This window comes from Gobius niger (genome assembly GCF_951799975.1).
Source record: "Gobius niger genome assembly, chromosome: 13".
In the NCBI taxonomy this organism is placed as follows: Eukaryota; Metazoa; Chordata; class Actinopteri; order Gobiiformes; family Gobiidae; genus Gobius; species Gobius niger.
In genome coordinates, this window is record NC_136864.1 from 7520706 (window position 1) to 7548299 (window position 27594).

The window sequence follows — 27594 nt, forward strand, 5'->3', positions numbered from 1 at the left end:
CGAGGCTTTTTACCGCTATGTTTAGGCCGCGGCGCTCCCTTCGCCCCCGCCTCCTCGGCCCGATCAGATAAGCCGTAATTACAGCGTGGCATTGACAGTTTTTCTGGTTAAAAACAAACTCATCAGGATTAATGGAGTCGTGTTGCACCACATCAGCAGCAGCAGCACAATCGGAGACGCAGCGATGCATCATGTGCGGTGGCTTTTGTGTCACTTTGAATGGATTCAGAAGACAGAGCTATGTGTTGCTTGGTTAACAAATACAAATCATATTAATTTTGATTGTGATTCAATTCTTAGAGAAATTGTGCCAAATGAAGTCCTTAAAGGGATATTTCAGGATTTTTGACATAGGGCCTCATTTCCTAGTTTATCCAGAGTGTTGCTGATTTCTGGAGATATTTTTTTTTTTGTAATTCATGCAGTTCATATATTTGAAGAGTTTCGTGGCGCTAGGCTAGTGCAAGGCTAGTGCATTTCTATGGTCTGACCCGCTCCACAGAGCACCTCAGGCAAATCACTTATAACACCAGACAAACCATATAAAGGTTTGTGTCGATACAATCATTTTTGGAATATAACTGACCTTGCATCACATGAATGATCGCATTTTGAGGGACTATTTTCTAGCAGATCACTCCGCCGCTGCATAGCTTATACAACCACGAAGCTGATGCTGCTCAAATCTAACTTCTTTTAAATGCAAAATGGTTCAAATTATTCTATCGACACAGACATTTATATGGTTAGTCTGGCGTTATAAGTGATTTGCCTCAGGTTCACCGTGGAGCGGGTCAAACTGTTTTTGAGGCAGGCTAGCTGATATCGTAGAAATGCACTAGCCTTGCACTAGCCTAGCGCCACGTAACTCACTCTTCAAATATAAGAACTGCATGAATTACAAAAAAAAAATCTCCAGAAATCAGCAACACTCTGGATAACGAGGAAATGTGGCCCTATGTCAAAAATCCAGAAATGTCCCTTTAAGTCAGGGCTCCAGACTTTTTACATTTTATTTTATGCACTTTAGAAAAGTTTGACATGTTCCTGCAAACAGGAGTCACTGCCAGTATTTATTCCATAATATTATGCATACATGCTACATGATAATAAATATGTTCACGTGCATGAGTGTCATATGTTCTAATGTATAGAACGCTGGTCATTATTGGGAAAATAAGTACAGACAGGGCGAACCGAAGTGGAGGGGTCTTGTTTCGCCCTGAAGGTGCTTATTTTCCCGATAATGACCAGTGTTCTGTACATTATCCCGCTTATTATACGACTATTTGCCAACTGAACACACACAACATAAAGTTCATACACTTTTATGAAGGCTGAAAGGTTTATTTAATGATGTCCACGCCAAGTTCCCAAAAGTTTGCGCGTTGCTTGGCAATGTTTGGCTAAGCTAGTAGCAGCAAAGCTAGTGGCTAGCCTAGCTACTTAGTTGAAGGTGCAGTTGGAGGAATGGTGGTGAATCTTGGGGTAAGTTGAAAGTTGGACTGCCGTTAACTTCACGATCGATTCCCCCAACTTCACTCGCAGGGACGGGGACAGAGATAGTGTCGCTACTACAGAGGTCATAATTTTTTTTAGAGGTCCTCTATCAGAAAATAATGACCGGCAGAATGTTGGAGAATCCCATTGAAGTCAATGGAGCGTCCTACTTGCATTGTGAAGATAATATAATAAGTCCCGTGAATCGTCACCACACAGCCGTAAAGGAGCACAGACTGTTATATGAGCTTCAAAATGTGGCTTCTTTTAAAAAGGTGCAGAACTCAAGGACGAAGCAGTAAATTGGATTTTACTCCATTTTAAAATATTTGTATGTTATATTTACATTTTTATCCTCAAGTTGTTTTGATTAACTGATGAATTTCATTTATTATCTTTATAAGTTTGGCTGATTATTATGTTTTTGCGCCGTCGCAAGTTGGAGGCTTTACCCACAGACACAATGCCTGCTTGGAAAAGCTGAAATCCAAATTCTCTGCTGTCAAAGCCAAGATTGTATTAGTGTATTATCAAGTCTTTGAAAATGAAATGAAAAAGTATGTAAAATATTCAAAATTGTATAGTGCACTACAACTATGCGGTCAGCCAAGAGAAAAAAGAAGGAAACTGCTTATATATTTTTTTGTCACTACTTCTTTTTTTATTGCTGTTTTTGGTGTAATAATCATTCATTAGACTTCCCTAATAAATGTATTTATTGTTATATGTCAAATCAAATGTTAAAATTGCATTATGTTTGCTATATTTCTTAAAAGCTCCATAGAAATAGTTAATCTTCGCCTGTGAGACCAACATGATGGAAAATGCAGGAGCGACGAGGCTAATCTCTTCTGTAAACCCAGGGGGGAATTTATGTGTTGAGTTCTGACCCACAGAGGCTGCCGTAGAGTAAACAAAAATGAGGAGTCGTCGTGTCACCGAGTGTTATGTGATAAATGAGTGATAAATCCTTATAGTTTCAAAGCTGTTTGTTGACATTTATAACATTATATTTCAAGGAGTTATAAACTGCTCAACCAATAAGAAGAAGAATCATTTCAGGACGTGTTTGTTGAAGTTAAACCGGGAGCTAAAGGTGTGTTGACCTTAAAATAGTTGTAAATAGGAGCCGAGCGGAGGAAAAGGAAACAGGCAGCGGTCCAGGAGTTATTATCATTGACATCTATCACCACGAGACGCCACACTTCAGCAAACACAAATATCACTCTGCTGTGGGAAGTCCGTGCATTAACGTCGGGAAGAGGATTCTTGGAACTCGGGCTGATATTAATCGCTGCTCAAGCGGAAATGCAATTTGAATCGTTTTTATTAGACAGCGATAATGCATAATTATGAACATCCTATACTTTGACCACGACTGAATACATTTGAATAAATTAAATTAGTTTTTTGTAAGCATCATTTTGTCTTTCCTATACATCAACACTAACACATGAACCAGACTATTTACTCACAATACTAAAGTTGTGTTTTTACCAAGTTACTTTTACTTAAGTAACTATTCAGGGTCACTGCTTTTTACTTCTATTTGGGTGAAATCATTTTAAAGCAGAACTAAGTAACTCATGCCCCTAGAGGCCATAAGCGCCACTGCAGGTGTTGTAGCATGTTGTGTTTTTTTTACTCATTATTGTCTTGTGGCTAAATGATCAAACGTGTCCACCTGCTGTTTACAAGGTGTTAAGCACTTCTGCGTCTGCAGTCGACTTTATTAGCTAAACAAAACCAGCTTTGAAGATCAGTGTGATGACCATGATCTGTGCTGCATTATTGGACCCATTATATACGGAAATGCAGGAGAAATTTGGATGTATAATGATAGAAAAATAGCTTATAGCGCACATTAGTGTTTACTTGACGCAGTGCCGGCTCCAGTACACATTTGGGGGATATGTTAAGCTTAAAAGAACAGGCCACCGTTTTTCGATACTGAGATATGTTCTGACCTGAGCTTAGACGAGTTGATGCATACCTGTCTGGTCTTTTTGCATGACTGAGCGCACGTGTAAAGACCAAAGATGTTGTTAGCATTTAGCCTCTACGAGGGTCTGGTAAAACCAGGCTAGTGGTACTATATTGCAAGGCGTAATAACACCTTAGGAGCACTGTAAAGTGACATAGATACAGACAGCATCTCGTCATAGAAGGGGGCGGGACTTCGCCGAGGGGGAGAATAGAATCTTTAGAGAAACACAATTTTCCTCTCTTTTCAGCCATTTTCTGGTGGAATATGACGTTATTTATCACACATAGAGTTAAGTGTAAATCATGGGCCATATGGATATTTTCTCACAGCAGATTGTTCAGTAGAAGTAAAAAAAACGGCAGTTGTAGCTAGCACTAGCTAACCGTTAGCATTAGCCCATTGCTAGCATGAAGCATCATGTTAGCATTCTCCGTATTTATGGGCTGTTGAACAACTTTGCTCCTCTCCATGTCTTTGTACTTTATTTAGTAGAAAACTCGATTCATAATTCAGCATTTGTTAAAGTAGTTTTTTGAATAATTAGAGAAAGTTTAGATTTTTCTCCAAATTGTTTTCCCCCTGTTTCTGTTTTCAAATATGACCATATATGGGCGATTCCAGATAGCGTCTGTATCTATTACTGCGCGGACGTCAGATTGCTCCTAAGATGTTATTTAAATTTAAATTTAAATTTAAAGCAAAAACGTGGAAGATCTTGGTCGCTTTTAACTTCCCTCCATAGAGGAGAGGAAGAGAGCAACAACATCTTTGGTCTTTTTGCGTGACTGGGCGCACATATAAAGACCAGACAGGTACGTATCAACTCGTCTAAGCTCAGGTGGGAAAATATCTCAGTTTGGAAAAACTGTGGCCTGTTCCTTTCTTCCTGGATTTTAAATTTGATTCTAGACTCAACAGGAAGCCAGTGGAGCGACGTCATATGATCACATTTTCTCCCCTTATTAAATGTCAATAAACCCCAAACTTTATCCAAATCAAGTCCATAACTGTTTCATGTCCATGCGTCTGTGTTTCCGCGGGTTTGTTGACAGCGCTGTGGCCTTGGCGCAGGGTTCACTGGCCCAGAGGGTCTGTTTGTTTCCTCACTGTTTCCCGTTGTCCCGCCCTCACAATGGACTCTCTCCATTCATGTCACCGCCGGCCTTGCCCTGTGTAATTCGGGAGGAGACTGGAAACCGCCAGCGGCTCTTTCTTCTTTTTCCAGCCGGACGAATTCAAAGAAACAACTCAGACAGGACGCTCATAAATCTATTCGTCACTTCACTGTAAATACTGACAGAAGAGTAGATCACTTTTAAATTCTGATTTTAAGTAATAGCATGAGTTCACCTGAGCCTCTGTCGCCCCGAGGTTACACATTCAAATCATCCTAATTGTAAATATTTACTTTGTGCAGTGCAGGAAGTTCCTACATCCCTTTTTACATGTCATTGGGGAACGCGACGCTTCCCGCTTCAGGAGTGACCTGTATTATTCACTGAGGTCATGTGACTTCTCACCGGAAACAAACACACTGCAGGAGCCACTGGGCCCAGCTGCACAGTGGTGAAAAATGTCCAATTGTTCTTAAAGGGGCAGTGCGATGGTTTGTAAAAAGAGGCTCATGGCTGATAATACCATCTCTTATTATAAAACACTTTGATTCGACACAGAGGAAAACTGTCCATTCTGAACATTGAAGCTTTATTTAAATAGTCGTGAAAACTTAGTATAGTGCTTTATAAATTGCTCCAGAGATCGTTTTCATTGTTTCTTATTTTTTTTTAAATGTTCTTATTTCAATCCATATAATGATAATCTATATATTCTCATATATAAAGCGCCTCTATGGAATCCACAGGGTATTGTTCTCCAATTGAGAAAGAAAAATTCACCAGGAATGTTTTCTTGACTATTTCAATGAATTCCAAGGGCTGGAGCTTAAATGTTCAGACTTGTATTTTTTTTTTCTAAAGAACAGGCCACTGTTTTTCTATACTCAGATGTTCTTACCTGAGCTTAGACGAGTTGATACGTACCTGTCTGGTCTTTGTGCCCGTGGACATTGGTCGCTTCTAACTTCACCACATTTGGAGCTATAAGAAAATGCTGGGAGAGGCTAAATGCTAACAACATCTTTGGTCTTTGTGCGTGCGCTCAGTCACGCACAGAGACCAGACAGGTACGTATCAACTCCTCTAAGCTCAGGAAAGAACATATCTCAGTGTGTAAAAACAGTGGCCTGTTCCTTTAAGGACCTCCCTAAGCCTAAGATTTTTTCATGTGGGAGAAGCTCCATAACACTGAACTAATTATTGGTTAAGTGTGATTAACACTTAATATCTACTGGAATAAATAAGTGAACTATGTGAAGAACTTTGCATTATGAATTAGGCATTAACTGCAGTAGTTAAAGCAGTACTAAGTAACTTATTTACCTTAATAAATCCGTTTCGTAGTCCCTGTGGGGTAATACGAGTGTTTATGGGATGATTGGAGGGTCTTTCATCTCCCCCTGGTGTCTCTGGCCAGAAAACCATGTTTGCAACTTGACTGCCACCGGTCCGGAGAAAGCAATACACACTAATGGAATCACGAAGAAGAAGCTAGCATGCTAACGGGCAAAGCTAGCTGCGGGCTAACGTCACTTTAAACAGTATTTACAGCCAAGTTTGAGTGAAAAAAAATATTTCCGTTGTGTAATTGGATGCACAGTGACCCTCTCTCCCTTCGCCTTTTCTGTCAGCGTAGTATTTACTCTCAAGACAATTAATAAGTTAAAAAATCGTAACTTGCTACGACACCTGCAGTTTTTCTTATGGCCTCTAGGGGGAAGAGTTACTTAGTACTGCTTTAAGTAGTTATTAACTGTTACACTGTAGTCACACTTAACTAATGGATTGTTCATGATGAATTAAGAGTTAACCTCTTTATCCCCACTTTAATTGAGTGCAGTTCATCCAGTTTGGCTTTACCCAAAGCTAAAAGCTTCTCGACTTTACAGCCTATAGGCCAGTGTAACGCCTCATTTGAAAGATACAAAATGGATCTAAACTGATCTTTTTCCTCACAATGTTTCCGTGTTTGAGTCACTTTTTTTTTACTTTTTATCAGTTTTTTGTCACTTTTTGTTGTATTTATGTCACGTTTTTTGTCACATTTTCATCACGTTTTTTTGGGGCTTTTGTTGCTCTTGTGTAACTTCATCAGTGTGTTTCTCTCACTTTTTTGTTTGTCTTTTGTTGCTTTTTTTCCACATTTTGTCTGTTTTTTGTCACATTTTTACACAGTTTTTTTCAAGAAGATTTTAGATTTGAGTAAAGCCAAACTGGAGAAACTGGTCGGTTCAGGTTGGGTCAAGAGGTTAACTCATCATTTATTCAGGCTGAATAAGTTGTAGTCATTATAAAGTGTAAGAATAACAGTGGACATTGTTGGACCGGGATCGGGGACACGGTCGTTAATGAAAGTGCGCACTCGTCCTGCTATCACGACCGCTGTCACTCTATCTCTTTCTCATCGTGTGCTCCCTGTGTCTTGCAGAGTGTTTGGCATCTCCCCGATCATCCACAGTAACTGCTCGTGCACCTGGAGGCTGTCTCTTCACCCGGAACGGCGCTGGTTCCACTTCGTGAACCCCATCATGCTGCTCATCCTCTACTACACCCTGGCCACGCTCATCCGGCTGTGGCTGCAGGAGCCCATCGAGGAGCTGACGGTGAGGACCATGCACCCAATAGAAATTATTAAATATCTGATTATCAATAATAATAAGAGCAGTTTTACATGTATACACCATTATATCTGAATCAGCTGTAGCTATAGTCAGTTTGGTTTAGTCATTTTGGAGTCTATAAGAGCTGTCAGTATAGTATTTTTCTCCGGTGTTTACCCCCAGCTGTTTCCCAGAAAGGAAAAGGCCATATATGGATTACGGCATCATCACATGGATAACAAACATTTCAGTATTTGTGAATGAATACGAGATACTCAGCTATTCCATTTTGCCGGCCCAGAATTGCTGCATTCCCACATTGCACCTTTGAAACAGCGAGTTAACCTCTTAACCCCCACCTTAACTGAGCACATTATCTCCAGTTTGGCTTTACCCAAATCTAAATGCTTCTTGAAACAAAGCCTCAAAATAGCGACAAAGACGAGAAGAAAACAAGGATGAAACGCACAAAAAAAGCGTCAAAAAGTGACCAAAAAAATGCTACGGAAATTTGACAAATCGTAACAAAAAAGTGGCAAAAAAGCGCCGAAAGTGCAGCAAGAAAAGTGACAAAAAAAACACAATAAAAAGCCACAAAAAAGTGACAAAAACCGAACAAAAAAGTGGCAAAAATGAGATAAAAAAAGAACATGAAAAATGTGACAGCAGGGCAGCAACAACACAAGGAAAAATATCCGTTTAGATCTGTTTTGCTGGCCTTAGCTTTAATATGAGGCGTTATGCTGGCCTATATAATTTATATATTTATATAAGCTCTCCAGTCCAGAAGCTTTTTGATTTGGGTGAAGCCGAGCTGGAGAAAACACCCTTGGTTAAAGGAACAGGCCACCGTTTTTCCATGCTGAGATATGTTGAGCTTAGACAAGTGGATGCGTACCTGTCTGGTCTTTGTGTATGCCCTCAGTCACACAAAACGACCCAAATATGTCGTTAGCATTCAGCCTATCCCAATGTATTCCTGTGGCTCCAAACGGGGGTGAAGTTGGAAGCTACCAAGCTCTTCCACGGGCACAAAGACCAGACAGGTACATATCAACTCACCTAAGCTCAGGTAAGAACATATCTCAGTGTGGAAAAACAGTGGCCTGTTCTTTTAAGGTGGGGGGTAAGAGGTTAACTTTGTCCCAGTGAAGCAAAGACGAGTTCTGCACAGCTTCACCCCCACAACGACCCCACCTGCCCTTGCTCCATGTCAACACATAAACGTGTCAGAATCGCAAATGTTTGAAGCAGCAGTTTACGCCTGTTTACACCCCAGCCGACCCCTTTTTTCTCTAAGCGACTCCCTCAGGCGACCGGTAAAACCACTGATTGTACGCGAGATGCCAACCTCGCCTTGAGCAGCACTGTTCTTGCGCCAGGTGGAAGATCGGGCCCGAAATGTCCATGTCCGTTTGTCAAATATATATGTAGAGTCAAGGAAGAGGATGCAGGGGAGTGGCTCAGACTGAAGATCGTACAGTGGCCCATTAGTAGAAACGAGGAAAGAAAAGAATGTGCAGCTTTGCGTTGTCTCCACTTTGTGATCCTACGGTCGAAAGATTTCTGCACGGTCAATAAGCTCCACAAATCCATTTTTATTATCGTAATCACGAGGCGCTTTGTGTCCATCGAACCCATTCACGTCTCATTCATCGCTTAATGGAGACATATCATGCATAATAGACTTGCCTTATGTCGACATTTTGTTACATTTATATTGAAAAGGAAAAGGGAGTTGTCCTAATGAGCCGCCTTCACATGTAACAGATAACATCGCTGCACTTCTTGCGTTTGATTGAATCCCTTTGTGATTTTGTACCTTCTCTGTGCGCCCTCTTCTTCTTCCTCATCGCTCCAGCTGCTCTGTGTTATAATGGACTTATGGATTGGAGTTTTTATAGAGGGGTCAATACTTCCCTGTAAAGCCACAGGTCTGTAGGCCTCATCGATCGCACCACAGAGCGCTGCCATTTCACCTGCACTCACTGCGGAGGCCAAGAATAAACCATTACTATCGCACAGCGCTGATGGCACCACTGTGTTTGTTTCAGCTAATTTTGAGCTTGTTTGTGCTTGTGAAAACTGTACACGCTAAATATTTATGACTGGGACAAGGGCTGGATGGTTTTGGGGATTATGAGATATAGTGAGCACTTTTAACATGTCCAGAGGCATTAACAATTGACAAAAACTGACAAAAAACGGCATCTCCTCCTGGGGTCGAGAGACTGTTGGTGGTTAAGGGGAGGAGATGGAGAGGCTGATGGTGGTTCTGGTGAAGAATGACACGAGATGTGATTATTTTAAGAGGTAGAGGCGTCCATTGGCTTTAAATAAACTCCTAAAGACTGGTTGGACTGATTGCGCCCACACAAAGGGTCTATCTCACCAGCCTAGAGACTAGTTGGAGACTAGAGTTGCTGCTGGTCATGGAGGTGGCCCTGGAAATAAGGCAAGTCTCCAGGTCTCGGTGAAAACAAACATGTTTGATTCAGCGATTCATGATTGTTTCAGCGAAGTCTCCGCATGGTCTCCGCGGTCTTAAGCAGCTGAGGCCTCATTGCAAACACTATTTGTTGTCCTAAAGCTGTGAGTCGTTTCTGTGACATCCCTGCAATGTCTCCGAGATCTGTCTGAGACCAAGGAGATCTCAAAGAGACTCCATACGACTCCTTGAGATCTCTTGGTATCCGACAGGTATTGGAGACATTGCAGGGACGTCACAGAAACGTCTCAACAAATGGCATTCGTGACACAACTGCTTGAGACCGCACCCACATGGAGACTGCATGGGGACTTGAAAAAGTCTCTGCTGAAATGGAACATGTTTATTTTCACCGAGACTACCTGGAGAATCGCTTTGTCTCCAGAGGATGTCTTCGAGTCTCCAACTAGTCTCCAGTTAGTCACCACGCAGTGAAATAGGTCTTAAGTCTATTGACCAACTATCATCGGCTCGAGCTTCTCACCCACTCACTAAATGGCAGGGGGTGTGTCACGTAGAAGGGCATCGTCGCTCTCTGTCCCCAATGTAGAGGCAACAACATAATTGTTGTGAACAGCAAGTGTAGAGGCCCCGACTCTCAGGACCTCGGACGGGGCGGGGCTGCCTGTGCGTTAGCAGTGGTTCTCAACCAATGTGGCATCACGACATCAGGACAACAAGCTGAAACCCACCAAACAGAATGATTCTAAATGATAAAATACTTGCTGGAAAAAATACACAAAGAGTGCAAAACATGCTCCTCATGAGCAGCTCAACACAGATAATGCTATTTCTGCAGTGGGTTATCAAAGAATGGATTTGGATGAGGACTTAACCTGTCTACTGACTTCAGTCACATCTCCATGGAGACGAGCTCCTGTCCCACTCCCGGTAAAGTTACAGTCATGTCTTAGAGCTGAGCCGCTCACAGCAAAAGCACAGTACATTTATGAGAAATTATTCAATGATGAAAATATCTGTCATAAAATAAATGCTTGTATTTTTTAGTTTTATTTATTGGGTAAAATACTACACAATTCAATAAATGCTTGTTCCATTGACAATGATATTTTAATAATTGTTTTAATTCAAGCACTTTTTGATCAAGATTGTCCCACTGTTTGTATCTTCGTCTTAAAAATAATGTAAAAATACGTATTTCTCCATGGATTTTTGTACAATTAACCATTGAATAACCTCATAAACCTGAAATAATGATCCTACGACTTGCCACGCCTGTCATGTACAGACTCAAGCCGTGTTTTCTTACTTTTTAGTTGATAAATATTGAAAGAGTGGCCCAGAGGTTTGAGCATTTGCCCATAATGCATAGTGTCATTGTATTCCAGTCAGCTTCACCATGATGTCGTGCAAAGTGCTTTGTGACCGACATTGTCTGTGAAAAGCTTTAAACAAATAAATACTTTTGTGCTACAGCTTGATTTCCACTCACTCTCAAGATACTGTCAATGAAATGTAATGAAAACAAGCTGAACTTTTGATCCTTCTCGTCCCATCCCTGTCTGCTACAATAGTGTCCTGTGCCTCCGAGCCCCCGGGACAGATCTGCCACATGTGAAGAGTCTATCTGTGTTGTTTCAGGAGCAGAAAGAGGAGGACATGTGCGAGGAGGAGGAGACGCACGGAAACGGAACAAATAACTCTGCGGAGAGGAAACGGCAGCTGTGGTGGAAGTCCACACAAGGCACCGACGAGAAGAACGTAAGGCTGCAGAGAGAGGGGGAAATGACCAATACAGCTTTAGAATGAATAGAAATTAAAATGGTCTATTGGGGTGACCATGGGTTAAGCAGTACAGTGTGTGTCATAAGCAGAAAAATATTTACAGGTCAGCACACACTACATGACTTTTCTGTCCGATTTTGCTCTAATTCTCAGTCACTCCGAGTCTTCTCGAGTCGCGTCTAGGCGAAGACCGTTGCACGGAATCGAGTCGCGTAGTGTGGGGGGGTCACGACTGGACTGACGTTCGAATCGTGTAATGTGGGAAGCAGAAAGACCCGACTAGACTCCAGTCGTAGGAAATCAAACATGTTTGATTTTTAAGCCCGATTTTGGACGCACGGGAGAAACGTGGGTGATTTTACTGTCCCAAATGTGAACACACAGAATGCAGCAGCCAATGACAGAGTGAAATAAAGAGAGAAAAACGCCGCAGTGCCTCCGTTTTTTTCATTTCACTGTTAAACCAGCGGCATAAACAACTCATTTCATGGCCACAGCCCCACACAAAACAGCACAACTTTATATCACCAAAAGTTCACGAGAACCACCTTTTCAAGCTACATTTCAACCGCAAACAGAGTTTAGCGGCACTTACTGAGTTTGGAGACGAACTGTTCAGCTTCCCCCCGCCACTAACGGCGGCGAGCCTCTCTCAGCTTTCTCCACTGTCTCCTCCGCCTCCTCCATCTCGTCTCCTTTTCTTATTAAATCCACTGAAATACATCCCGCTTCTTCGTGACGCTGACTTTTATCTCCATTTGACAGAACTTTAGCCAAGTTGAAGGCTTCGTAGTAGCAGTAGCCTAGCGCTGGGGTGTTGTGACATTGTTGACACCGTTGACCAAACGGGACACACACGTTTTCCCACGCTCACAAACACAGGCCTATATTTGCAGATTTGGGTTCAGTTTTCCAAGCCGGAGGAGATGGAGTGGAGAGGACAGACGTGCTGTGCTATAAAACATCAGCTGTTCAGAATCGTGTTGTGTGTTCGCTCTTACGATTCTCAGTCGTTAAGTGTGAACCCCCAGACATTCTATAATCGCACTGAATCCAGTCGTGTAGTGTGGACCCCCCATTCTATATAAAATCGTTTACGGCTAGAAAAGTCGTGTAGTGTGTGCTAACAAATATTATTTTGTCCTTGGGCAAGACACTTCACTGACCTTTGCTATGTTTGAGTGTAGTGTGTGGGCAGGGCTGGACTGGCAGAAAAAATCGGTCCGGAACTTTCAGGTCAAGACCAGCCCTCAATAAAACCAGTCATACCATAGACGCCGATTTATGTTCTTCCCAGTGGGTGGGGGTCAGGACTGATCTTACAATATCGTGGTTTTGAGCCCGGCGCTCTGCCTACGGAGCTAAACATGTAAATTAATGTTATGAACCGCCCCGAAAACACGGGCGCAATGCAATAGTCCATTAGCAAAACCAGTACAAGCTACAAAACTGAGGACAATCAGAATTTAGAGCAATCAATCGCTGTGTAAAAAACAATGCATTATTTGTTAGTGTTTCCATCTAGAAAGACTGGATTAATTTTTCTCCCACTAACACTTTAAACCAAGTAGTAATGGACGCCCACTCGCTAACACAAGGTCGGGGACTTTTTCCCAAAGTCACAGCATCAGTGAATCGAAACTATAACCTTCTGCGACGTCTTCTTTCTGCCACGCCCCCTGCTCCCCTGACTCAGCAAACTCACTCTGACATCGTTCCTATTTTAAGGCCTATTGTGAGTGCTCTGAGCTGTAAAACCTTTTAAGAATCGCCTGCCACGTACAAATAATGGTCTCGATTGAGTCTGGAGTTTTCTCTCACTTTGTTTCCTCTTATCTTCACTGAGCAATGGCCTCTTTTACTCAGACTCTCATCACTAACCTGCTGTTGTTTCTGCGCTCCTTTCAGCTGCTCTCCTCCACACAGGACTGCATCAGTACCCACGAGGTGCGACTTCTCTGCTTGACGAAAAGCTTTGTTTCACTGCATGACAAAGGCGCACAATGGCCCCAGGATTAACATTTAAAGTCTTCCTTTGTTGATTTTATTTGATGATTCATTTGAACAATCTATGGCAACATTCAGACTGCAGCCCAAAGTGACCAAGATTCAATGTTTTTGCCCATGTGCAACAAGTATCATCAGTGTTAGCAACATATATGTGCGTGTGAACCAGGCCTCTTTCATATGTGCTCCTAAATCGTACATGTTTTAGGTGTTTATGCATTTTGGCTTCAGGCTGAATGACCAGGTTGCATTAATCAAACCCACCCCTGGACACACGATACCAAATTGACATTTTAACAAGCCTGACAGGAAACCCATATTGTCCTGTTGTGGTATGAGACCTATTTGGATTGATAATCTATTTTGTTTATAGTGGGATTTATTTGATTATTTTGAAATGTGTGTCATGTAAAGAAAGCTGGAAACACTTAAAGGAACAGGCCACCATTTTTACATACTGAGATGTGTTCTTACCTGAGCTTACGTACCTGTCTGGTCTTAGTGCGTGCCCTCAGTCACGCAAAACGGCCATGTTGTTAGCATTTGGCCTCTACCAATGTATTCCTATAGCTCCAAACAGGGTTAAGCTACCACGCTCTTCCACAGGCACGAACAAAGACCAGACAGGTACGTATCAACTCGTCTCAGCTCAGGTAAGAACATATCTCTGTATGGAAAAACGGGGGCCTGTTCCTTTAATAAATGATGAGTGAACACGTAATTCATCATGAACAATTCATTAGTTAAGTGTGACTCATAAGAGAAGTGTGTGTGAAGAACTAATCATTATGATTTAGGGATTAAGGCTAAATAAAGAATTAGAGAATAGAGAAAGAATAGAGAATTTTTGCTATAGGTGATTTTTTTTTTTTTTTTTAAATTCATGCAGTCCTTATATTTGAAGAGTTTCATCGTGCTAGGCTAATGCTAGGCTAGCGCATGTCCATGGTAACTAGTAGCCTGCATTAAAAACCTCTTCAAAATCATGGAGTCGTCCTCCAAACGTTCCCATATCTATACATATATATATATATATATATATATGTGTGTATATATATATATATGTGTATATATATATATATATATATATATATATATATGTGTTGTGTCAAAAATCCTGAAATGTCCCTTTAACTTAGTACCACAGTTAATGAAAAGAGGCTACAATTCCCAAAAACCTTTCACTCATGGTTTCTGCTCTTGCTCATGTGCTGTTTTCTAGTGTTTGACCAATAACATTTGTGCGAAATTGTCTTTCCAATCTTTTAAAAAAATTAGATCAAGGTCAAACCACTTTAAAAGAGCCGATTAGGTCCCGGACATCACATCGCTATGGCTCACACTGTGTCAAATCGTGCCCTCTTTTAAATGTGAACAGTAAAAAACCTGTCTTCACATAAAGTCTGCGCTGGAAAAAATGGCCGTCTTAAATAAGATAAATGGCTTAGGAAGTGCAAGCATTAATTCACTTGAAATAAGTGACTTGTGCTACACTTGAATTGAGACAAAAAAGTGGAAGGCAAATAATATGCTTGTCCCGTTGGCAGTCTTACTTTTAGAAAATGTCAAATCTACTCAACATCAACATAAATTCTTTCAATTCAAGCGCTGCTGTGTCATTAGGCCCGAGCGGCCTGCCGTCGCAAGGGCCTATTGTAATCGCAATCACAGCGCAGTGCGCGCAGCGCACTGAACCTAAGTGCGCGGAGCGCACAAAAACAGCGCGAAGCGCTGTCCCCATGTCAACCGTAAACTCACCGTGTAAAACAGTGACAGCCCACACCGAAGGTGTGGGCCCTTTATACTTATTATTGCATTAAAATGAATGGGGGTATATAGTGTGAATGGGGGTATATAGTGGATGACGAGCGCGAAGCGCTCGTCATCCACCCAGGAGCCCCACGGCTGCGTGCGGATCGTTGAGAGCTTTCCAAAAATGTATATTATGATATCGTCACGAAAGCGACGATATTGTTTTTGTAAAAAATATTATTAGGCCCGAGCGGCCTGCCGTCGCAAGGGCCTATTGTAATCGCAATCACAGCGCAGTGCGCGCAGCGCACTGAACCTAAGTGCGCGGAGCGCACAAAAACAGCGCGAAGCGCTGTCCCCATGTCAACCGTAAACTCACCATGTAAAACAGTAAAGCCCACACCGGAGGTGTGGGCCCTTTATACTTATTATTGCATTAAAATGAATGGGGGTATATAGTGTGAATGGGGGTATATAGTGGATGACGAGCGCGAAGCGCTCGTCATCCACCCAGGAACCACACGGGTGCGTGCGGATCGCTTAGAGCTTTCCAAAAATGTATAATATGATATCGTCGCGAAAGCGACGATATTGTTTTTCTCGGAAATATTATTATTCTTTCTTTCTTTCTTCTTTCTTTCTTTCTTCTGCTCTTTGAGCAGGAATTTGACCCCCTGAACATAGTCGAAAACTCACCAAACTTTGCCCAAAATTCAGGTCCGGCGAAAAATTAATTAAAATGTGTGTTTAATATTGGGGAAAAAAAAAATGGCGCGACAGCGCCACCTACAAAAATCGAAATACATTACGCCAATGGGGGAGGGGCCGACGTAAACTTTGTCGTAGAGCGACGAGATTCGGTACAGATATTCGTCATGTGACGACAAAAAAAAAACATTATTGTGGCCACGCCCCCTGACAAACCGGAAGTCCGCCATTTTGACAGGAAGTCCGGGGAATGCTGAGTCAGCGTTTTTGCTTACTTCGCATTTTAACGAACTCCTCCTAGGGCGTTTCACCAAATGAGCTCAAAATCGCTCCAGCTCATCTCGAGATGTGGGGCATCAAAAGTTATCCAAATTTTTTGGCTAAGTTTTACGGTTTGTTTGCGGCGAAGCCGCAATCTTTCCGAAGTATTTTGCGATTCATCAAAAACTAAAAATCGCTCCCATTCGCACAAACAAACTCTGATTAAAAATCGGAAATATACATTTTATTGACCTTTCACCCCTGGACAAAACAAATGCAACAAAGTGACATTGGGCGCGATAGCGCCCCCTCCAGGTGCAGAAGAAAAAATGCATTATGGGAAAAAAATTAGTTTCTCGGAAATGGATGAAATTTGGCACAAAAATAGTTGATGGCGTCCCGATCCAAAAAGCCAATGAGACCCATATCGTATTTTGTACGGTGTTGCCATGGTGACGCCCGGGGCTCCCCATGTTATTGTAATGGGGCTGACACATGAATCTCACATTATGCAACATTACAGCGCGTTAGCGCCCCCTGTCAGGAGCGTGTGGACAGTGGTCATTGAAATACGGCCCGTCAGGGCCGTCTGATGCTAATTGTGAAATTAAAAAGTTTATGGGCGCGCTAGCGCCCTCTGCAGGCTGGAGCCATTATTCACATTGAGAGGCTAAAAATGTTGTTTTGATGTTTACTGACAACGATTAATGGCACATCAGGGCAATAAAATGCAGTGTGGCACCCTTGGTATGGTTATGGCACGGCAATAGAGGCGCTAAAGGAGGCACGGCCCGCGAGGGCCGTTCGATGCCGCTTGCGGCTTTAATTATTATTCTTTCTTTCTTCTTCTTCTTCTTCTGCTCTTTGAGCAGGAATTTGACCCCCTGAACATTGTCGAAAACTCACCAAACTTTGCCCAAAATTCAGGTTTGGTGAAAAATTAATTTAAATGTGTGTTTTATTTTGGGGAAATAAAAAATGGCGCGACAGCGCCACCTACAAAAATCAAAATACATTACGCCAATGGGGGAGGGGCCGAAGTAAACTTTGTCGTAGAGCGACGAGATTCGGTACAGACATTCGTCATGTGACGACAAACAAAAAATATTATTGTGGCCACGCCCCCTGACAAACCGGAAGTCCGCCATTTTGACAGGAAGGCCGGAGAATGCTGAGTCAGCGTTTTCGCTGACGTCGCATTTTAACGAACTCCTCCTAGGGCGTTTCACCAAATTAGCTCAAAATCGCTCCAGCTCATCTCCAGATGTGGGGCATCAAAAGTTATTCAAATAATTTGCCTATGTTTTACGGTTTGTTTGCGGCGAAGCCGCAATCTTTACGAAGAATTTTGCTATTCATCAAAAACTAAAAATTGCTCCCATTCGCACAAACAAACTCCGATAAAAAATCGGAAATATACATTTTATTGACCTTTCACCCCTGGACACAACAAATGTGAAAAAGTGACATTGGGCGCGATAGCGCCCCCTCCAGGTGCAGAAGAAAAAATGCATTATGGGAAAAAAATTAGTTTCTCAGAAATGGATAAAAGTCGGTACAAAAATAGTTGATGGCGTCCCAATCCAAAAAGCCAATGAGACCCATATCGTATTTTGTACGGTGTTGCCATGGTGACGCCCGGGGCCCCCCATGTTATCCAATGGGGCTGACACATAAATTTCACATTATACAACATTACAGCGCGTTAGCGCCCCCTGTCAGGAGCTTGTGGACAGTGGTCATGGAAGTACGGCCCGTTAGGGCCGTCTGACGCTAATTGTGAAATTAAAAAGATTACGGGCGCGCTAGCGCCCTCTGCAGGCTGGAGCCATTATTCACATGGAGAGGCTAAAAATGTTGTTTTGATGTTTACTGACAACGATTAATGGCACATCAAGGCAATAAAATGCAGTGTGGCAACGCTGGCGCCCTTGGTAGGGTTGTGGCAACAGAGGCGCTAAAGGAGGCACGGCCCGCGAGGGCCGTTCGATGCCGCTTGCGGCTTTAATTTTCTTATTATTTTTGAGAGCTGCAGTCTCAATGTTGCCTCATACAAGTGATAATTTCGGTCCTTTTTTAATATTTATTCTCAAAACAAAGCTCTTATTCAGTAAACGTCTCCTAAAGCCTCTCTTGGATCCCCTCAGGTTGTGCCCACCTCGAATGGGACATCGTTTGACTTTGTCCCGACGGAGAACGGCCCGGTGTGTTTGGACATGTACTCCACCCCTCAGTACAAGCTCGACCCCATCACGGACGGCGAGGGTACGACTTCGATATGAAAAAAATGCTTCTTCACATGTATTTGATCAACTTTCTTTTATGTTTTATTATATAATGTAAATTGATTGCATTTACCATAGTATTGTAAATAAATAATAATAATTAAAGAAAATCAGGTATAGGGCCTTTACTTGTGTTTAAACTACTTTTGCCTCATTACTTTCCATCACTGTAGATAAGAAGAAGGAGTGTGTGCTGGAGGTGACTCTGCCTCCAGACGACGCCGGCTCGGACTCTGAGGAGCAGCAGGACGAGGCTGAGGACTCGGACAGCGTGGTTCACATTCGCCTCAGCGCGATGGTCAAAGTCTTCCACTTCATCATGAAACAGAGCTACATCTGCGCCCTCATCGCCATGATGGTGAGACATGACTCCATGAAGGGGGGTCAACCCTATGTTCCCCAGGTCGGGTGTGCTGTAACAGGGAAAGAATTCACATATCAGACATGACACAGAGCTTATATATTGTTTCATTAATTTAACGAATTGCTTGTTTCTTAGCAATAGGTAAACGAGGCATCATTACGGACAAGATTATGAAGAAGATTATAAATGTGATTTTAAAAGAAGTAGACTTCAGCATAAATACATAGGTTTTTATTTTTTTTTAAATCAATAAGGCAATTATGATTCATGTTTGCCAGTGTTTATAGGGTATGCATATATTGTGCACTCATAGCTAGCTGTTAGCACTCATAGCTAGCTGTTAGCATGTATCATGACGCTAACGTTAGCGGTATGGCTAGCATTCTCCAGCATTTATGTAGGCCTTACTGGTCAACCGATATCAGTAAGGCAAAGACCGACGCCGATATTTTTGGCCGATTTGTAAAAATGTCTTGTCTATGTTCCTGTGTATGAAGCTTCTAAACCAGAGGTGTCAAACATATGATCCGGCCGCGAGATGATTTAATCCGGCCCATGCCCTGTAGAACCTAAATTACAAAGTATGTAAAAAAAAAAAAAAGTCTCTAGCCCATTCCTGTGCGGAGTTATGAAATATTAAAGAATAACCAGAATGCTCATTCCAGCCACTCGGGGGCTAAGAAAGAGTTCCACACGTGTCCAGCAGAGGGCACTGACATAGTAAGAGCTCAGGATATGAACAACACATTATAAAGCCAAATGGACAGTCTGCCCCAGGGTGGCTGTGGCTTCAAAAACAGGTTACCACCGCCACGTGTGGAGTGAATAAATACTATGTAGTACCTTGAGGGGCTTTACAGGCTTGTAAAGTGCAATACAAGTGTAAGCCGTTGTTTTCAATGTTTCTACAGTCAAGTTGGGGCTTTGACCAAATCACAGCTTATCATTATTCATTTATTGGAACATTTTTCTCTATTATATGCGGCCCGTGACCCACCGTGGGAGCTGAATTTCGGCCCGCGACCCAAAGTGAGTTTGACACCCCTGGTCTAAGCTGTAAAATGTGTCAGTTTCAAACTGTGACGGGGGAGCTTTATTAGAGGCATAGGGCTGATTTATTCAGGACGTTCATGTTTAGTAGGTGCTTCAGAGGGAGCTCGTTTGAAAGACAAAAATCAGCAGATTCTAAGTCTCGAAATTATATGCAAAAGTCTGCAACATAAAATACAACAATCTGAGCCTCCAAGTTGTACAAACTTCTGACTGATTTTCACAGCAATGTTTCCCAGATCCCCTGAGGCCGAGAAAGTTGCCCTGATTGAGCTCTGTTGTGGATTTTCTTACCAATCTAAAGCAAAAACTGAAGAAATGTCCGATCAAGTGTGAAGTTTATTACATATGCATACGGAGGACGTAGCACAGTCACAGCTATGGTAGCTCTGCTGGGCAAGCTCCAACAGGAAACAGTGAATACAGGCGAAGTACATGGGAGACAGACAACTGGACGTTAAAGCAATCAGGAAAGGCCTTTTGTTTAAGGGACAGGCCTTTTGGTGCATTGTCTTTGGTGTGAGAGGGACCTTGTCTGGGATGCAGGAAGAAACCGGTGTTCTCCAGCAGTTGATTAAAAGACTGGTGGGTCACCAGGCGGCAGGACACTGTGTATAAGCGGATTCGGCATCTCACCGTGCGCAAAGCATGCTGGTCCAGGTTAAAGGTCAGGACTACACAGATCGTATCCCAAACTGTTTACATGACCGAGTGTGACACAGATATAGAATATTTTGAGCGTTTAAAATCAATGTTTTAAAAGAATTCTGTAAGAAACTAGCTGAGACCCGGCCTTGGGCCGGGCCTCGCTAGTCTCCACATTTGATATTCTGAGATTATGAGTGAGTACAAAGAAATGTCCAACCCGTCACACAGTTCAGCTGTAGACCAGTGGTTCCCAACCCATTCCAAAAACTATGGCCACTACAAATGTGTAAAATAATGAATGCCAAAAATATTTTCAAACCAACTGCAATTGGAGTGTTTGATGCACCCGTACTCCTTTCTTATAAACTACAACGACAATATGTTCGCTAAACTCAGGGAATAGAATTCAAGAGAAAGTGGGATAATTATGGATAAATATTAGGGGTTCAGCTGTAACGGTTTGGGTGACGGTGCAGGACCCGTGGTTTGGTGCATGACGGTAGTGTACAATAAAACAAATAATGAGTAGGTTTTGAACTGAAATAGCCTAATGATCGTTGTTAGACAGTATTTATAACCTTACAATAAAATTGGCAATGCTTTCCAAGCTGCTTTAGAATAAAATGTACCTCTGGGCTCACAATACGTGAAAGCAGAATAGAAAAGAAATGGTACAGCAGCAAAGTAAAAAAAAAAGAAAGAAAAAAAACTACGCAGTGCAGGCCATGCGCTCGTTAAGTTGTAGTTTCATTTTCGCTGTTACTCACACGGAGGATAAATCAGTCGGAGCAGCGCGTTTCATTAGAGGCTCCTGTTTGAGCAGGTTTTGGGCAATGTTTTGCGTGTACTTAAACAAAGACCCGCAGATGTCTTTTGGAGGAGGTAACTGTACCTGTGCGGAGCGTCTGCAGGTTAGCGGCGAGTGACGATGACACACATCGCCCTGTTTGGATGCGCGCACACGCACGCACACGCACGCGCACGCACACCGCCCTGTTTGGATGCGCGCACACACACGCACACACACATACGCACACACACATACGCACACACCGCCCTGTTTGGATGCGCGCACACGCACAGCAGCACCAACCACGCACACACTCACTACTGTCGCCAGGCTTCCTGGTGTTCCCAAACGGTCTCCCATCCCAGTCCTAACCAGGGCCGTCCCTGCTTAGCTTCAAAGTCGGTATGGGAAATAAACATGGCGGCGCCCAGGCGGCGGCCATTGAGATAGCGTTTTCTATAATAGATTCTGTAAGGTCATAATGTACCCCGGGGTATATTATGGCCTAGGCTATTTCCTACCCCCCCCCAGGCCAGACTACACCCCCAATTATAACAGTAGTTTAGGGTGATAGAGTGGGTTGTCCTTTAACCGGAAGGTTGGCAGTTCAAATCCATGCTTCTGCAGGTACAGGCTGTTGTTGTGTCCTTGGGCAAGACACTTTGCCTACCTGTGAGTGAGTGAGTGAGTGAGTGAGTGAGTGAGTGAGTGAGTGAGTGAGTGAGTGAGTGAGTGAGTGAGTGAGTGAGTGAGTGAGTGAGTGAGTGAGTGCTACGCATGCGTACTGACAATGCTGATTTGGCTTATTCACACTGCGACTAGTTTTAGTGGTAACTAGCTAACTAACTAAACTGGTCACAACAGCTTTTTCCAACAAAACGAGGAGTATCAATCACTTTTGGTTCCGGTCTTTTATCAGCATGCTCTTGACCGATAGTTGATATTGGAAAATACCCATGTAGGGCTACATGGCCTTCATCCATAAATGCTATTTCCTTTCCATTTCTCTATGTCTTTATTTGGCAGAAAATACATAAAACAAATACATAATTCAGCGTAGTTGAGCAAAGTAGTAATGTAACGGTATAGTAACAAGTGAAAGCAGTTATTTTCCCTCTTTTCCCTCTTTCTCCTCTGGCAGCTTCGAACGTGACCATTTGTTTTGTTCCCAGAGATGTCGTCGTATCTATAGTGATGTCATGTATTTGAGAGTCAGCCATGTTTAAATTGCCCCAAACCATGACACTGACTGATGGCCGCTCTTCCTCCTCAGGCCTGGAGCATCACGTACGTCAGCTGGCTCACCTTCGTGTTCCTGATGTGGTCGTGCATGCTGTGGATGGTGCGCGACCGGCGGCGCTACGCCATGCTGACCTCGCCCTTCATGGTGGCGTACGGGGACCTGGTCATTGTGCTGCAGTACATCTGGAGCTTCGAAGGCATGAGTCCGATATCGGGGCTGTTTGTGGAGAAGAAGAACCCCTTCCACTCGCTCTCCTCCAAGGTGCGGCTCCACTGGACACGTTGTTCTACGCTTGACTCACAAACGCATTTTACATCCATCATTCTACACAAACAACGTGTTTTAAAGAATCAGAGGCACAGTTTTTGGATCAGAGGATGGGATTCTTTTGTTGTTGAGTGATGTGATGGGATGTGATAGGACGAGGGCTGTGGACGTTACATCTACTTTGATACCAGCACTTTAACGATACTTGGTTTTCGACATCGATGCCTTTTCCGATACTTATGCTCAAATATTTGTCATTTAGAACCATAAATTAGAACAATAAAGTTAATAAAGTTATAACTTTTTTGAACCAAAACAACAAAGTTGCTTCCTTTTCAGTGCTTTTATTTGGTTGATACCAGTAGCACCTTAAAGGGGCTAGATGCAAGTTTGCCGTTTTATGCTCACTACTGCCACCTCAGGTCATACGTGTAACTGCACCTTCTATATTAAGCTTGTGCATGACGGCACTTCGGACCCGAATTAACACCTTTTTGAATGACTTTAGAGGGAGTTGTGGCGAAGTCTGGGTTCATTCTACACATTAGGACATGGCTGGAACATGTAGGGGGAGGAAAATACATATTTTTAAACTCTGTATAATCCCTTTAACTTTTTTTTCAAAACCGTACTGGTATTGTTTTACCCAGCCATAGATCGGACGAACAAAAGAAATTACAGTATATGCCGTTTCTGTGGGACTAGAAAAAGCATTGAAATTTATTGAAATTAATCACTGTAAGCCTAAAGCATTGAATATGATTCCCACGTGCATTAAATTAACATTTTTTTTGAAAATAGTGGCACTGCTTGACTTTACCAAAGTATTAAAAAGAGACACTCTCCGCAAAAGGTATATCTACATATACATTTTCCATAAATGTTCACCGATGCACGGTGGACAATTTGAACCAATAAAAAATATTTAAATAAAAGCATTTATTTTATGACAGATATTTTCATCATTGAAAAATACCTCATAAATGTAAAAACAAACATGTGTCTTTGCTGTGAGCGGCTCAACTCTCCTCAGACATGACTGTAGCTTTACTCGGAGTGGAGACGTCTCATGGAGATGTGACTAAAGTCAGTAGAATTTGAGATTTAAACAGGTTAGGTCCTCATCCAAATCCATTCTTTGATAACCCACTGCATTTTCTGTGACGTGCTGGTCATTGGGAGCATGTTCTGTGTTGGTGGCAACAGTTTAGTCCAAAAAGTTACGCAGTGTGCCTTTAAGGTTCAGCTGAAAATTTGCATCTTGAGTCCAATGTGCTTTTAAATATCAAATTCCTCTGGTGTTAATGTGTCAAATCTTTAAACATGATGCACACATCTTTTGAGGTTGTGGTATTGAATATATTGTATCTGGGCACTGAAGTGGCATTGAATTTGACTTGCTGCCACCTGTAGAAACCCTCTTATAGCTTATATTAGATGAAGACTTCCATATGCACCGTTTCTTTTGATGTTTTAGCCCCAAACACTTGACATCCTTCATACCATAACACTAACCCCTGTCATGAAGGCCCTATTAGCCACATGTTATGTATGTTTGTTTGTGTCTGTTCCCTCGTAGGCGATGTGTCTGCTGACCTTCTGGCTGCTCCTCAGACAGACTTTGACCGAGCGGCAGGAGAAAGCTCAGCAGGACAGCGCCGGCCTCTCAGACGTCCACGTGGAGGACCAGAAGAAGAAAGGTGCGTCCATGAGAGGATTATTTGAGATATTAAGTTCCTCTAAAAGCACTAAGTCTATACCACCAATAATTTGGTGAGACGCGCTGGCTATTTGTTTGAATGTCTTTAAGTGTTGGCACAGACACATGGATTAGACACACATGTTAAACTGATCTGTGGTAGAAGTTTACAAAGTCGCCAACTGGACCGGATTGCTTGAGTTGAGGATGTTTCGCCTTTAAAGCGAGACCCCGCAGGCGAATAGGGAAAAAAGTAAATGTTAGAGATATCAGTTTGACACTTTTGCTAGATCAATGATATAAATAAGAGAAAAAAATGTATTGCAAATTTTCAGTGTTTTCATATCAAATTCAGGCATTTTATACACTTAAAATGTGAGACAATCAAATATTAATAATGGATACAGTCAGGTTTAAATTAATAGTTTTACTTTATTTTAAAAGATTTGCTCTAGTGGAATCTTGGAATTTTGCCTTGTTTTTGGGGTTCAAAGTTCAATAGATCCAGCTAGGAATTAGACATGGAAAAATCCCTCAGAAGAAACCGTCAAAATATTTTTAACTCATTGACTGCCAATGACGGCTATAGACGTCAATTAGGTTTTTCAATGGGAACAGCTGCAGCAAAGCCTTGAGCATGTCTGGTGTTAAAGTCTTAGTTGTGCTGCCTAAGGCTGCCACCTAGTGACTCAATAAAAGAACTACAAGTTATTTTATTTAGTCACTAGGTGGCAGCATTGCTCATTCGTTTTCTCAGCTTTTTGGTCAGAAAACAGCATTTTGGGTGATTTCACCTATTTTCTACTAACGATTACTAATGAATAGAAAGAGGTACAAACAAACTTGTTTTTAGATGAAAGAAGAGAGTCTAATCCTTCTTTTGGTGGGTTTCGTGACATAGACCTAGACCAAAATTTTCTGTGGGTCTTGAAAAAACTGTAAAAATCCTGAAAAATCTCTGGCAGTGGGAAGCTCTCTGATTTGAAAATGACTGGCAGTCAATGAGTTAAACACCTCATTGTGAGGTAAAGGAGCCTAAATATTGACCATAATGAGTTATCCTGCATTGTGTTCCATTAATCTCCAAACAAAAGAATAACGTCAGTGTTTCTGTGTGTCAGAGGAGAAGGCCGCTGAGGAGGGGGCGGAGCCGGACACGATGCAGGTGCTGGGCAGCATGGTCATGGCCATCCTGGTCAAATACTGGATCTACATCTGCGGAGGCATGTTCTTCATCGTCAGCTTTGAAGGACACATCGTCATGTACAAGATCATCTACATGATGATGTTCCTGTCCTGCGTCGCGCTCTACCAGGTCACTCACTTTCATTTTGTGATATTATGTGGGTTTTTTTATGTTTTATGTATGATCATGTTTCTGTCCCATGACACAGACCACGTGAGGACTTTAACTGCTTTTTCTGCTCGTTACAGACAAACTTTCCTAAAAACAGAGAGCGGAGACAATTTAACGTGTGCCATAAAGTTTGTGTACCTCAGGCTCATAATCCGTGGTGTGTTTTACAACCGCGATCACAGTAAAAACGAGGCCCTTCTAAATTAAAACGGACGCCTCGCTCTGCGTATCTTTATGTATTACGGCCTATAAAGCCTTGGTAAGCTGTAATTTTGTGGTGGCGTAAAAAAAAAAATGTTATATAAACATTGCAGCTTGAGAGCTGTGAGGGCGATGGTTAAATGAAACACTTGTATCTACAAAAGTTTTACCAGACCATTCCCATCATGTGCCATCTGTTTGGGGCTAAAGACTATTCTGGGCTGAAACTAAACTGAACTAGGACTAACGCAGAACTTATCCAAGACGGAACAATCAAAACTGGACTAGATTGGGGTCGAGACAAATTCACAAGTTCAGAAAACTGCACCAATGGTTCCTGCACCGCATTTGAAACCCCAGCGTTGTTTGTATTTCGATCTTATCTGAGCCTCCTGTCCTCTGCAGGTGCACTTCGAGTATTGGAGGAGGATCTTGAAGTACTTCTGGATGTCTGTGGTGGTATACACCATGTTGGTCCTGACCCTCGTCTACACCTTCCAGTTCACGAGCTCCCTGGACTTCTGGAAGAACATGCTCAACATGGATGTAAAGGGGTGAGAGGCTGTCGCCCGCTCAGACTCCTGTCCCACTGTCAGACTCCTGTCCCACTGTCAGACTCCTGTCCAACTGTCAGACTCCTGTCCCACTGTCAGACTCCTGTCCCACTGTCAGACTCTTGTCCCACTGTCAGACTCTGGTCCCATTGTCAGACTCTGGTCCCATTGTCAGACTCTTGTCCCATTGTCAGACTCCTGTCCCATTGTCAGATTCCTGTCCCATTGTCAGACTCCTGTCCCATTTTCAGAGTCCTGTCCAACTGTCAGACTCCTGTCCCACTGTCAGACTCCTGTCCCACTGTCAGACTCTTGTCCAACTGTCAGACTCTTGTCCCACTGTCAGACTCCTGTCCCACTGTCAGACTCCTGTCCCACTGTCAGACTCCTGTCCCACTGTCAGACTCCTGTCCCACTGTCAGACTCCTGTCCCACTGTCAGAGTCCTGTCCCACTGCCAGAGTCCTGTCCCATTGTCAGACTCTTGTCCCATTGTCAGACTCCTGTCCCACTGTCAGACTCCTGTCCCACTGTCAGAGTCCTGTCCCACTGCCAGAGTCCTGTCCCATTGTCAGACTCTGGTCCCATTGTCAGACTCTTGTCCCACTGTCAGACTCTGGTCCCATTGTCAGACTCTGGTCCCACTGTCAGACTCCTGTCCCACTGTCAGGGATTCGTCGTTGTTTGGGGGGACAGGGAGACTATTTTTCTGCTCAGGTTGCCTTGCTTAAGAGCAACATCTACACTGAAGCAACCTGAACCCCCAGACCAACCCTCACAACAGTGACGTTGGGGGAAATTTTGGGAAATGTTAAGCGTCTAGCTGTCAGAAAAATGCCTCAGTCGTCATTCAATCGCCTTGTTGTGGGAGTCTCAGAGAGCTTGTAAGTTTTGTTTTCAGAGTCCCATCGCCTTTTTATTCATTTTTCTGTCACTATCAGGCTGGTTGATAAAACAGTGTACTGTTCATAAA

General features: G+C 42.8%; 1 protein-coding gene across 1 annotated transcript in view; it reads left to right on the forward strand.

The window, feature by feature from the left end:
- piezo2b (piezo-type mechanosensitive ion channel component 2b) overlaps positions 1 to 27594 on the forward strand; it is a 175494-nt gene that overhangs the window by 78494 nt on the left and 69406 nt on the right. Inside the window, exons 8-15 of the mRNA XM_079569635.1 lie at positions 7031 to 7205; positions 11293 to 11412; positions 18312 to 18429; positions 18623 to 18807; positions 22575 to 22805; positions 24391 to 24511; positions 25632 to 25825; positions 26474 to 26622. Coding sequence (XP_079425761.1) covers positions 7031 to 7205; positions 11293 to 11412; positions 18312 to 18429; positions 18623 to 18807; positions 22575 to 22805; positions 24391 to 24511; positions 25632 to 25825; positions 26474 to 26622 — 1293 coding nt within the window. The remainder of the gene's footprint in view (positions 1 to 7030; positions 7206 to 11292; positions 11413 to 18311; positions 18430 to 18622; positions 18808 to 22574; positions 22806 to 24390; positions 24512 to 25631; positions 25826 to 26473; positions 26623 to 27594) is intronic.